Source organism: Silurus meridionalis, chromosome 13, assembly GCF_014805685.1.
Source record: "Silurus meridionalis isolate SWU-2019-XX chromosome 13, ASM1480568v1, whole genome shotgun sequence".
Taxonomy (NCBI): Eukaryota; Metazoa; Chordata; class Actinopteri; order Siluriformes; family Siluridae; genus Silurus; species Silurus meridionalis.
This window is the reverse complement of record NC_060896.1, coordinates 19,358,259-19,373,023: the sequence shown is the minus strand read 5'-3', so window position 1 is coordinate 19,373,023 and position 14,765 is coordinate 19,358,259. Positions and strand designations below refer to the sequence as shown.

General features: G+C 35.2%; 1 protein-coding gene across 1 annotated transcript; it reads right to left on the bottom strand.

Moving 5' to 3' along the window:
- Positions 1-200: 200 nt before the first annotated feature.
- Positions 201-11,878, bottom strand: kcnk6 (potassium channel, subfamily K, member 6). The gene is made up of 3 exons (XM_046865136.1): positions 10,940-11,878; positions 8,299-8,694; positions 201-2,072 (listed from the first exon to the last, which is right to left on the bottom strand). Exons 1-3 carry the CDS (start codon positions 11,256-11,258, stop codon positions 1,852-1,854), a joined length of 936 nt encoding a protein of 311 aa, XP_046721092.1. The 5' UTR covers positions 11,259-11,878; the 3' UTR covers positions 201-1,851.
- Between the last annotated feature and the right edge of the window lie 2,887 nt (positions 11,879-14,765).

Below are 14,765 nucleotides of genomic sequence, written 5' to 3'. Positions count from 1 at the left end.
TTAGCAGTTCTAGTGAGGGAAAAATCAGCATGCTCCAGCTCATCTAAAGGATTTTGTAACTGAGACAGCACCTTGACCTACAGCCAATCACTCCTAGTTAGCTGATCGAGATGCAACCATATGTATTATTATTGTTGTTGTGTTTACTACAGGACCAAAAATATAGTAAAAGCCAATAAAGAAAGACAATACTGCATAAATTCCAGCCATCATTCATTTACTTACTTTAAAAAATTTCTAATATGCTACAATTGTTAATATGCTGTTATAATTCAAATTGAATAAACATTTATTATTTACAATCTACTGTAATGTCATCTCACAGGACGGTTTATATAAGACATTTTGGGTGTATGAATAAGGCTCACAGAGCTCTGCTAATATGTACATGTCTCAAAAGTCTCTTCCTGATTATAGTTCAGACATGACTGAAAGATTAGTTTTACACAACATAGTAAACCATTCTATGCATTTATTTTGATCCTTTGTTCCCCTCTTGTAACTTCAGCCCTTTTTGTTCCCAACATAGTAGCTTAAAAAAAAAAAAAAATCCACATTTATATTCATATTAGTATTATATATGTCATACAGGTAAATATCAATAACTTTCATAGGATTAACAGTTACTACTACTGCACATCACATCATATTTGATCAGGTGTTTGTCAGACATTACAACATGTTCATTCAGGCAGGAGGCTGCATTTTTGGGCACCGATAACTAAAGAACGCCGTTCACAAAGTAACAAAGACGTCTTTACTTTAAAACTTTGATAACCTTTAATGTTTAAAATATGGTTTACATTTCATTACAATATAAAAAAATATAGATTGTAAGGCCTACAGTTTTAAATGGGTCAGATTATAAGTACCCAAAAAAGCACCTTCCTCTAAACTGCATGTTGTTGACAATATTGTCATAGCATCTGCAATTTCACCATCACCATCAATGCAGCCTGGGCAGGAGAACAATATACAAAATACTTTATTTAACAGCCATATATAAATAACAAATGTCAAGTTCCACAGATTGTCACTGATGAAATCTATACGTATCTAAGAACACACAGGATAAGGCACGAATGGTCCAAATAAGTAGTGATTCAAAATAAAATTATTTCTAATTTTATTCGTCACCGTTTCAGCATTTATATTGAGACCCTGCAGAAGCAGTATGCCTCAGATCAAAGATGTCTCCAGAAAAGTGGCAAGAAGAGAGAGAAAAAAAAAAAAAAAAACATTTGTAAACATGACTCCATACAGACTGACTGATATTGCACTGTGTTAAATGTCCAAAATTGAATCTATTCACAACAAATAACTTTAAATAGTATGCTTAATGGGAAAGAAAGTCTGATGAATACTAAATAAAGCAGTCAAAAATAGAAAAAAAAAAAAACCTAAAATGAATTTCCTAATTCACAAGTTATATTTAGAAAAACTGCAGGAGCCAGACACGTGACAAGAAAAAAAAAATAATAATAATTTTATACACTTTGGATACAACAATAAAGTATAGAAGCGGAAATATTCCCTTACTGCCCAATAGTTCATTATTAGTTATATTATTTGTTCTTCCTTAAAAAAAAAAAAAAAAAACCTATCCAATATGTACCTGTTCATTGTGGTCCAAATAGACAAGATGAACAATTTGTTTGCTGTAGGTACTTTAAAAATAAATAACAATTTGTTCCAGTAAACATCAAAATCTAGCAAAGAGAAACCGTTGCAAATAAAAGTCGTTCTTTGTTCCCATACAACTTGATCAATCCTGCTCTGAATTCAAAGCTCAAACTTTACACTTCCCTCATTCTCCACTGCCCAGTGAACACAGCGTCAGCCTGGATGAGATTATTTGCTAATAGAGTTGTAAGAGACACGAGCGCTTGGGTCCAGTGGCTTTGTGTCTCTCTCGCACTCGTTAGGTTCTACAGCAGGGCTTTCTCTCTCTTCATCACCATCGTCGTCGCAGCTTGGCAAATGGAAAAACGCTGTCCATCCTTGAACATCGGCCAGTTTATGGAAAGAGCGAAGGACTAAGTACATTGCCATCAAACCTACAAACAGGTAAACTAAAAAAAAGAAAAAGTGAAAAAAATGGATGAAACAAAAAGAATTCATTCTGCTAGACATTTTAAACTCAGCACTTGTAAAGAAATTTGATAAACGATCACAAATGTGTACTGCCTCTTAAAATATGTATAGATTTGTAGTATATTGTGAATACATTGTGAACAAGTCGAAAACTTGCCATTTGCCCTTGTGTTGTAACACCGAAGTGTTCTTTTGGGGACTGGTATAATTATGTCCATTTCTCTCTCACTAGCTTGCTCTCTCACTGTTTTGCCTGCTTTTACATGGTCTCTGAAAACACAGGCCATTTGGAATTTTTTGACATAATGAGGCGTGTTCCTTTTGGCTGGAAGTATGTGCAGAAAAGAAATTGTAGACTCCAACTTTATACAATTGTGGCTATAATGTGTACACGTGTACACACGCGCACACACACACACACACACACACACACACACACACACACACACACACACACACACACACACACACACACACACAGTGACCCCAGAACATATTTCTTCACTCCAATTATAATTTGAAATATAACAGAATTTTTATCTGCTCAATCTGAAATCATGAAGTCCAAGGAACCGCCTGTACAATATGCTCAGTACTCCATTTAGCTGCAACGAGTTATTAATGCACCCAACAATAGCCAAATAGGTCATGAATTATGCTGACCCATGGTCAAGGAAGACACAGGGAGTCAATAAACAGGCTTACAGCTAATGGCAAAACTTGATCTTGATCAAGATCTTTTAAACAGAAAGTAAATCGAATAACTGTAAGAGAAGGCAAGCAAACTTTGCTGATTGGGTATCTATCGGTTTGATATGTACCTTGGTATTGAAGTCACGGGTCGAATCGATTTCGGTACGATTAAGGGAAAGAAATGCACAAACATAAAACTGCTTGGTTTTTATTAAACGCACTTTATTATTAATAACATTTGTGATCGACATTTGGGTCACAGTTTACACTTTTAAAACAATTTTTAAATAAAATGCCTGTTTGGTTAAATCATATATAGAATAATATTCTATTATATTTTATAATAATTAAAAAATACAATGTTATAAAATAAATCAAATGAATGCAATACACTTTATTATATTGATTAAATTGAGTAAATATTTAAATATCGATTCTTTACTGTTTTCATGCATACGCAAAACAAATCTTATTTCCGGTACGGAGCGAGTAGCCACAGTGACTGGAACTGTTGTGTATGTTTTTAAGTTTAATAATAATAAAAAATGCGCAGAAAGTGTGAAACAGAGACTAAACAAATTTGCACCACTTAATACGTTTCTGAGGGAACTACTATTTTAACTATGTTCCACACTGTACTGTCCAATACGTTACATCCCTAATACACATACAAATACATACACTCTCACACATAACCGTGAGTTTTCAGATACAAAGGCTGAGAATTTGAATGCAACACTATGTCTATTCTCCAGTGGACAAATGTTTTGGTTGATTTTTGAGATACTTGGGCTGGATAATTTGCTTAAACCTGGCAACCGTGATTATTATTATTAGCTCTTCTGTGAAGGCTTCAAAGTTCATGGGATATCTAACTGCTCTATTAAACACAGTTGGAAATCTTTACATCATTTTATGTTGTCTGAGAAATAGATAGAAAGCCTGTTACTAAAACTATGGATGGAATAAGTATTAATTAAAATATGAAGATAAAATGCCTAATGTAAAGTGAAATTATCTGCAGTGAAGGTGTTTGCATAGAATGTAAGAATTTAAAATATTTGTACTAATTGCAATCAAATATTTATAGCCTACGTCACATATACATTACAACACAGTGAAATTATTTTCTTCCCATATCCCAGCTTGGTTGAAAGCTGCCGTCAGAGCGCAGGCTAAGCCACAAAGTGCAGAGGGTTAAGGGCCTTACTCAGGGGCCCAAGAGTGGCAGCTTGGTGATGCCTGGGCTTAAACCTCTGACCTTCCGATTAGTAAACCAGCACCTTAACACTGAGCTACCTCTCCCCAAGATACTAAGAGAGCAGGTACACATTAGTGCGCAGCTACTAAAAGAGCAAGCAAGTGAGATAGAAATAGATATATTTATATCAATCCCCAAGGGACACTTTGTTGTCACAACACAAGAGCATTAGACTTTAGATCGCCATGGAATATCGGTTATGTTGCTACACATCTGACTTAAACCATGTGGCACACAAACAAAAAACACCAAAAAAAATCATCTCCCACACACAAAACAGACATTGCACACACTCAACAGGTTGCACTGTTAAATTGACATTGTAGATCAAATATCTTTAAAGGTCACATGGCTTTGTGGCCTCAACCTTGCGTAAAAATCCCAGAAACTTACACATCAATGTAAAACCTATGCTTGTGACATCAATGAAGTATAAGAAACTTCTCAAAAATTGCACTGTAAAACAATAAAACTGTTAATCCATTACTGAACATCTGACCAGCTGTGTTCCAATCACATTTGATTGTACCTACTGAACTTTAACTCTGTTCCTCTGGTCCACAACAAAGATCTTTAATTTAGCTAACATGAATATTTATCTGTGTATATGTGTGTGTTAGAAAGATAGGAAAAGATAAATATATATAGAGAGAGAGAGAGAGAGAGAGAGAGAGAGAGAGAGAGAGAGAGAGAGAGACACACACACACACACACACACACACACACACACACACACACACACACACACTTCTTCATCAATAGACCTCAATGTTCCATTGCCCAAAACAACTTGTGACAAAAAAAAGTCTCTTAAAATGTTATCTGCAAAACATGAACATGTGCTTTTCTCTAATTAAGGGTTTAATAAACAAACTCACTTAAACAAATCTCTATAGCCACACTCCAAAATGTAGTTGTAAGCGTTTTTTAAAAAAGTGGACTGTTTACATTTATATTATAACCACTGAGTATAGAATTTGATGTTATGGTCAGGTGTCCAAACACTTTTGCTATATAGTGTATTTTTGGTTCATGTTTTTAATTATTACTGTTAGGAACATATTCTGTTAACATATACATCAATTAATTCATTTAAATAAGCCTTATAACATTCGATATAATGTGGAAATGTGACAAAAACGACCTCAACGTTCTGTCAATGCGCTTTATCATAGTATCATAGACATCTATTTGATGAGATAATCTTGAAAAGTGAAAATTGTTTACAAAATGTAATAAGGCAAAACCTGTTATAAATTTAAATCAACCGCCATGAAACAATGCGGCTCCAGGAAGCTCAAGAGCATATGCAAATCTATAACCTTAACATAAGTCAAACACATACAGGAAACAAATGTAATTGCTGAAGTAATTAGATCTTATGCTAATATTTGTTTTCATGAAGTCTTTGAGAAATGCAACTAAGCACTTTCTACTTAGAGACAGAGCGTCAATTCTCGCATGGATGATACGAATGTTAATTCAGTCCTCAAACTGAGACAAAACAACATGCACCTCTTTCTCACAAATACACTAATTATCAGCATTGAAGTGTGAGGCAACTCAATGCAATGTAACACCTGAACCCCTTTCAGTCCTCGGTCCAAATTAGGTTTACGTTTTTAAATTGAAAAAAAAAAGTTCAGTGGAAAGTAATCTTTTTGCCGTGCCAAACCATATGCAATAAGAAGTTAGATTTAAGTCTATCATCATTCATATTAAATCCAGTATAAGCCTAAATGGATTAAGATCTTTAAGCTTGGCCATATCTTCTTGCTGGGCTGTTTGCCAGATTTCCACACTTCTATAACAAAACGCACTTTTATTCTGAGAATAAAAAATTTGATCCTTTACACTAAGCACTGGTCTCAAGAGGATCAATGGCTTATTAACGAATACTTGTTACTTAATGTGTAAATGATATTTGGTAAAATTAACCAGATTACTGGGTTAATTGCCAGGTGAAACTGCAAAAGAATGTTTGGAAGTGTATTTACAGAGAACACCAGGTTCTGATAATGTAGCAAACTTTAATTATTAGATATTTAACTAAATGAAACTGCAATGAAACTGGCAGTATACTACGTGAAAAAAAGTCCCCTAATAGCAATTTATTAACACCATCATTATCGTGAAGGTTGGATTTTGTCCGAGTTAGTCATAGCAAAGCATCTTATTCCAAACGTGCAAAATGATAAAGTTTGATGGAGTGTATTTGTTTTTAGATAATGGAATGCAATATTGGTCGAGTATTTCCGACTGAATTTTCAACAAATTTTCAAAACTGCCCACATCATACCTTATCAGTTTTACTGTTTAACAGTCATTGGACACTTTATAAACATTTATAACATCAATTTTAAGTTCACTTTAAAATCTTCTATAAAATATTGCTAGTCCCATAGCTGATAATTGAATACCCTTAACTAATGTATGTGTGCCCAGACAATGTACAGAACACACATACATTATGCTCTTTTTCGTGCTGTATTTGAACTTGGCAAATTGTGAAACTGCATTCAAGTTTAACTTTAGAAAGTATTTACCTTAAGTTAACCTGGCAGACATCCTTATCCAAAATGACTTACAATGAAGGTTAAGTGCTAATGCTCACAGGCAGAGCAGTCATCTCACAACCTTCTGATAAGAAGTCCAAAGTCTTAACAATTATGCTACTAGTATTACTGATGTATTCTACATAATGTAGCCTATTTTGCATAAAACATTACTTCTGAAAGTTTTTTATTTTGCTGTAGCCAGCTCATACCTCACAAGACGAGGAATCACATGCAAGTTACTGAACCCTTCAGACATATTACAACAAGCTCCAGCTACTTCAAACATTTATCACAAACCATGTAATAAGACTGGCTAATAGAGAGTGGCATTTTTGTCCATCATACAGGTTTATGCAAGTGCACAATTTATGCAGGTTACATGCAGAACAGACTACATATAGGACAACCCTTAACAAAGAAAACAAGTTAGGTAAGTTAATAGCATACAATAGACATTGCCTTATTAAATATCCAACAGAGGAAAAACTGCCAATCATGATCAACAACTCTATAATACATCAAATATATTGCATAAATATAAATGTTAATTTATATCAAGGTCAACTGCTAGGAATCAAAAACACAGAACGCTTTTTCTGAAATCAATTAGTGTAGATGCAAATTAAATTTTCGATTTGCTATAAAGGAATGTGCAAAGGAATGTCCCTCACTTTAGTATGGTTACAGATGCCATGAAGTGAAGTATGTTGCAAAGTATATCCATGTGTGCAACTTTGTATAACTTTTACCAGATTATAACTAAGAACTACAAAACCTGCTCCATTCAGAACTCTGCGAATGTCAGACTGCATACCAACTAACTGTATGGTCAACTTTGCAATGCAAAACACTTGCAAATCCTGTCCTTAATAAAAATAAATAAACAAACAAAAAAAGGGTTGTTAGCTCATCCACTGTTCTTTCTGCCGTCTAGCTCTTATACTTATTAGCAAAGCAGGAAACTGCCTGCAGAAGTAGCACATACACGGCATTCATTTAAAAAAGGTTCAAAATGAGCTTTACTCTAACTGAACTGTCTATAATTACACTGTGGTGACTGTCGTCCAATAGTTTAGAGTTACGAGTCTTTGAGTTGAAGCTCTGCAAAATCAAATTACCTTTTGCAACTGTTTTGTGTAGAACGCTGGGGGATCATTCACAGCCAGAACAATGAAGTATGTTAGTTAAACAACGATGTATCCAGTGGCTAATAACATTTCATGGTGACCAAGGACACCCCCACCCACCCCTAAACTCTGCCCCTGAGATAAAGTAGTATGAACTTCATAGGATATCTAAATCCTAGATGTAGAGAATTTGCAATACGGCAACAATACTGGACGATATTATGTATCTTAGCATGAGCTTAGCTTATCAAGCCAGCTAATGTCAGTGATTTACAGCCACCTACACTGTTACATGGTTCATGGTGTGTGCAGCAATCAAGATGTGGAGTCACACTGTAAACAGGGAAGGAACTGGTAGCTGAGAAAACTACCACAAATCAATTGGGTACGGCTAATTTCAACATTTACTCAAACACATTATATCCCCAAGATGTACAGCAACTGTAAAACCACTGACTGTAGATGTAATTTAGCATGGTATTCTACAAAACCATTACCACAGTACACAGTTTACCATATTATTTAATATAACTATACCATATTATTATTAGAATGATTTACTTACCCATAACAGATATCTTGTAAAGTGGTCTGAACTTCTGTTTTGGCTGCTCGCCTGGGACAAAGTCACCTAACCCAATGGTGCAAAGGGAGATGAAGCAGAAATAAAAGGCCTCCAGGAATGACCATGAACCTTCAATGATGCTGAAAACAGTAGCTGGCACTAAAAAGAACACCACAGAAACCAGCAGGAGCAGGAGGACAAAGTGTACAGTGTTGGCCATGTGAGGATGCCAGCCGAACCGGCGACGCCATGACGCCACTGGCCGAAGGTATAACGGCGACATGAGTCGCTGCACACATGCAGACAGCACCAGCATGGTGAAGGGGACACCTAATAGAGCATACACAATGGAGAATGCTTTCCCCGTATCAGACAGTGGAGTGGTATGGCCATAACCTAGAGAAAACATAAGCATATATTATTTATTTGGATTTATTTAAAACTTGCGTAGCAATTTTTTAATGGTTACTATCGCTTTCCCTATGCGTCAATAATTGTAAAACTAACATGATGCTATAAAAATTACCGTAATTTCCGGTCTATAAAGCGCATATATAAGCCGCACCCACTGAATTTGACAAATATTTTTTTTTTAAACATAAATAAGCCGCATGTTTCTACACTGAAACTAATGAACTTTACACAGGCTTTAACGAAAGACAGTGTCTGTTACATGGTGTAACGGGTGAAATACGTTGTGGCTCCTTTAAGAGCAGAGCAGCATTTTGGGAACAGCCTGCCGCTGCATTTTTCCATTATTACTGCATGTGTGCAAGGCCGAGGAATATGTCCTTATTATTTTCTGATGCTCATTTCCAAGTTTCTGGAAATTTGGCTTTGGTTTGAAACCTAATATAAAACCAATTACTGTAAGCATCTGGTAAGAGATTATATTGTCTTTATTGACGTATATATCTCTATAAACGTTTCATGCTCAAGTTTGATGTAAATGTCAACAGGTAGTGAAAAGGTGCAAATGCTGCTACTCCTTTACGCTCAACATGAAGAGATTTGTGCAGTGACCAATAAAACCAAATTTCAACATTTTGTACTATACATATTTCTGAAAACTACAGAAAACAGAAAGGTGCCATGACCTGTTTTACATATGGGGAAAAAAAACATTTAAAACTTTTTAAATCACATAACTTATCTCAAGCAAATTCCAGATATGTTGACAGCTGAATATTTTTATTCCTTGGCTTAAGTCCATGGAATGTACTTATTCATACTTAATTTAAATTCTTTATTAAAAATGATTTACAAGCAAATAGTTAAAGGCAAGGTTAGAAAGCAACCTAAATAAAATCACTTCTGCATAGCTTTGCCAAAAGTAGACTACTGGCAGAAATTTAGATTTTGGTCAAAATTTTATTTTTCCTTATTTGTGGCCATTTTAAAGAACTTCCCTGAATGCTGTACTGATATCAGTTTTTTTGGGCTGGATAACATGTTCCTGTGAAATGTTTGGCTTCCTGTCTGATACAAATTCAGCAAAAATTAAAATGTCCACACTTGACAAGTACTTTCAGTTAAGTTATTTCCTAGAAAGTATTTAAACACCTAGGACAACTTTTTCGAGCTCAGTCTTAAAACAGAAGTCTTCTTTTTTTTACTTGTTTATTGAGGGCAAGTTTCAGCATGTGTATGTAACTGTGGGGTAAATAAAATGAAAACAATCTATGAAAAGATAATTACACTGAACTCCACCTAAAGCTTAAGGCACACAAGAACACACATGCGCACACACACTCTCACTCATGCGCACACACACTCTCACACAGATGGCTGCTAACTAAACACTTCTAGCACAGTTCAAACGGAAGTTGCTGGTGGAGCCTCAAGCTCATGAACACTAGAAACACTGTAAACATTCAAACACGGCTTGGTTTTACAGCTTGAGAGCTACCAAAGCTAAAAGACAGTAATAAGCATTACATTTAGCAGGGTGCAATCTGCATGCCTATACTACACTTCTCTGAAATCACTTCCTTTATATTAAATATTAATTTTTGTTCTTTAACAAAACAAGTGTGCATATTTAGTGTGCAGTTCCTGGTGAAGTCTGGGAAGTGCCGGTTCTTCTGTAACAAACAAAATATCCCTTCTGCATCTGATTTATTTTAGGGGAAGTCCCACATGCATTCACTAAAGATCTGGATTTTCCAAAAAACTATTTATAATATAATGAAAACATCAAACCTTCAACTGTAGACGTGTAACCAAGAATTGGCACTTAATCATAAACATAGTCATAAAATATGAAGCTCATACCGATCATCCTTTCAACTCATGGGTCTAGAAATGTAATGGTTTATAATTTCACTGTTTCATGTCACCCAGAAGTTCTCGTTTGAGTCTGGATCTAATCAAGGTTCTTGGGCAGGCCATCTCATAGCCACTACTGCCTCTGGCTTGGAGATAGATATAGAGAGATAGAGAGCTAGATAGAGAGATAGATTCTTTTTTTTCATAGCCTGTTCTCTGTACTTCTTAATTCTAGATCTAAAATAAATCAAACATGTTTTTACACTACACACAATGTCATTAAAAAGCAATCAAATGCAAACAAAAACATTTATTTCGAAATTATCTGTACGTTAAGATGCAGTTAAGGAAGTTGAACCTGGATCAGACTCACCGATGGTGGTCACCAAAGTGTTGGAGAAGAACAATGCAGACGCCAGGTCCCAGTTGGAGTACTCGGAGGAGTTTTGTGCTAGTGACACTCCGTATTTGTTCGCGTTTAGGAGTGTTTGTAAGAGCTGCTCCAGTGTGGATATGTTAATACAGCTCATATTACTGATAAGCTGCTGTTTGAGAAGATTCAGCTCGGCCTGAACTTTCTCCTCCAGCGGCTTCTCCAGTGCCGAGAACACTAAAGCTCCGAACACCAGATACAGCACATATACACACACCAGAACCAGCGACAACACACGCGACTTGTATGAAGTGGACATACTGGTAAAATGACGGTCAGGTGATACACACGACGAGGATGATCCAATTCTTCTATTTCAACTTCTGCTTCTTTATACGCGCGCTACTGATTTCTCGCCTTGATGTGAAACTCAGAAGGGTTGCCAGATTGCTGAGTTTCACGAAGATGGGTATGTTAAAATAGAATTGGCTCCCAAAAAGACTTTTAATTTTAATGTGATGCATTCAAAAATGTACACTCTTACAATCTTATTATTGTCTGCTTAAAATCCAACAATTCTGTTTGCTTTCTCGTGTGTGTTCTGGCCTTTTATATTCTTGATGGAGAACGGTGCATTGTGACGTCAGAAGTACCGTAGGAAAGCGTGGAAATACAACTCCTTTCTTACATATTCACTTAAGTCAAATCAATAAATTGAACCTTCATGTCGCTTCACCAGAGAGTGAAACATTTTTTTAAGTTCACCACAGCAAAAGGAACAAAACACTTTATCCACAAGGCAAACAATACGCTATTGGCGGCATTTTCGTGTTTACATGTTCTGCACATGCGCAGTGGCAAATGAAGGCCAACGTCTTACACCCTCGAGTCTTTGAAGTATTTGGACAGGGGTCTGATTTTCGTAATTTTACACACACACGATAACAATGGTTTTGAAATGAAGCATTTAAGATCAACTTTAATTTATGAGTTATGCGGTTTAACAACAACAACACAAATGCATTACATGTGTAGGAATTACAGAGATCTTTACACAGATCCTCCATATTGCAGGCTCAAATTGGACATTTGATTGATAAGCACTTTAATGACACGGTATGGCCTGTTTCCCAGTAATTTCATGAAAAATTAAGGATGTAAAAGGCCTGGCATAAATTCTGACCAGAGGTGGGAAATAACGACGTACAAATAGTTAATGTGCTTAAGTAGATTTTTCTGGTATCATTACTTTACTTAACTATTTATTTTTCAGACAACTTTTTACTTTTACTCATTACACTTTTACACACATATCTGTATTTTCTACTTCTTACATTTCAAATCCAGGCTTGTTTTAATCTATTATTTTGGTGAAATGTCAATATTTGCTAATTTCGCTGCACGCCGATTTCAGCCCATCAACCGATTTCCTGTCATTGCACAGCTTTTTCAGTCTACAACTGGTGTATAATGTCCTGGCTCTCACACACCACAGATGTAGACTAGTTTATGAAGATAACAATGAGCAGTCAGAAGGCAACAAGAAGTCTGGGGTTAACGTGGATGAGACAGAGGGAGTCAGTGATGTAAACATGATTGAGAACAGAGACCTTCCTGATCATCTGACTATCATCTTTTCTTTGCTGGTGTTCTATATGGTGGACAACATTTTGAATTTGTTTTGTATTAATATATATATATATATATATTAGGGCTGTCAAAATTAAAACGCAAAATCCTTTTTAACGGCTCCAAATGTTATTACCGTGCTATTAATGCATTTCTGTTTGACCATTTATATATAAAAAAAATATAAATACATAAATAAATAAGAGGCGAAATTAAAACCTTCAGCGCGACATACATTTATTCACAACGTCCTTTCTTTACTCATATATAAAATAAATAAATAAATAAACTCCAACGAAAAAATATTTGTTATCAGTAAACATTTTTTTTATTGATGCGCCAAGTGTCAAATCAAACACCAAAATCCACCATGATTCACACAATTAACCCTCTGGGGGTCGACAAATGCACCGAGGCGTTTTGTGTTTTGTTTTTCCTCATAATGCCGAAACGAACTTAAATTACTGTATTTTATGATCGTACAGAGAAGAGCAATACATAATTCGAATCTGCAAAATGTCTACTTCTATTTGTATACACTTATAATAATAACAAAACGCTGTGCTTTTGTAAAATAAAGTAAACAGACAGGGGGCGCTCTCCCGTCTCTGACATCACCCCTCACAAACATAAATAAAACAACCTGAATCTCAGTGAATATTTGCCTCAAAGACATAATAAATATATGTAAAAAAGCTCAAAATGTCTTTTACATAAAAAATATTGATAAAAATATTTTATGTCTTCATGCTCTTTGTTGAGTTTGGTTTCACTAATAATAAACATACAATTGCATAAAGCATCCATATTTCTCCATGTCCATGTTGCTTAGAGTATTAAAAACATAAAGTATTAATATATGGTACATTTAGAACAGATAGAAATGTGCGATTAAGTTGCGAATATTTTAACCGATTGACAGCCCTAATATTAATATGACTTGACGTCCAGTTACCAGTGTGACACTAAAACAGGTAGTAATAATGGGTTAAGTACATGTCAGAGCCCAAAGTTCTTTACTTTAACTTGAATTAAAAAGTATAATCAGTACTTTAACTTTTACCAGAGTATTTTAAAACATGAGTATCTGTACTTCTACTTAAGCGAAGGATGTGTGACTGATGAATTTGCATTTACTGGTTTTCTCTAACTATGTGGTATAAAGAGGTGTCAATGCAAATGAAGGAGGCTATTTAAGGCTGGAAAACAACAATAAAAAACCAAAACCAAACAGACATTTCTAGAGAGAAAGCAGAAAATTTAGGTGTGACCATCTCAACAATTTACTACATTGGAATGCAATACCAGAAAACCCTGAAGACCATGGAAGACAACCATTGCAGAATTATTTCCTTAATGAAAAAATCCACTTCACAACATCTAGCAAGGTAGCATTCTCATTGAGGTAGGCATATCATTGTCTATAATTAAGACACACCTTCATTTATGTAAATAAAGATGGTTTACCTTAAGATGCATGCCATGGATAACATTAAAGAACAGAGAGCAAATAACCTTCCCAGTTCTAAAACAAGAGTTTTTGAAAACATAAAAACCAATGTTTACTTGTACCAAAATGATAGGAAGAGGATAGAGAAGGAATAGATGGGCTCATGATCCAAAGCATACCATGTTATTCATCAAACATGGTGTAGGAAGTGTTACAGCACTGGCATGCATGGCTGCCAACGGGAAATGGTCACTGCTGTTTATTGATGATGTGACTTCTGATAGTAGGATAAAGGATATAGAGCTATACTTCCTGCTCAGAGTCAGCCAAATACTACAATGGGTAATAGATAATGATCCGAAGTATACATTGAAAGCAACTCTAGAGCAACTCAAGATTTGGTAATGTTCATTATTATTAGTATTAAAAATAATCCTTATAATGATTTTTTATTAGTTCAATTACATTTGATCCTGTGTAAATGGATTAGGTAAAAATGATTGTAATTCCTGAATGATTGATGCAATAATTTAATTTAACCCATTGAATTTAAGCAGAAAGTCTTTTCTACTAATGCTTAATTTAAATTATATTTTGGTGGCATACAGTGGAATGTTGTAGGAACACTACAAGGCCTTGGCTACCTTGATGACATTGGTAATACCTTTGAGATTCTGGTCCATGTTGACCAGATTGCATCACACAATTCAGATAGATTTTTACAGGTGCACTTTTAATTTCAATCAA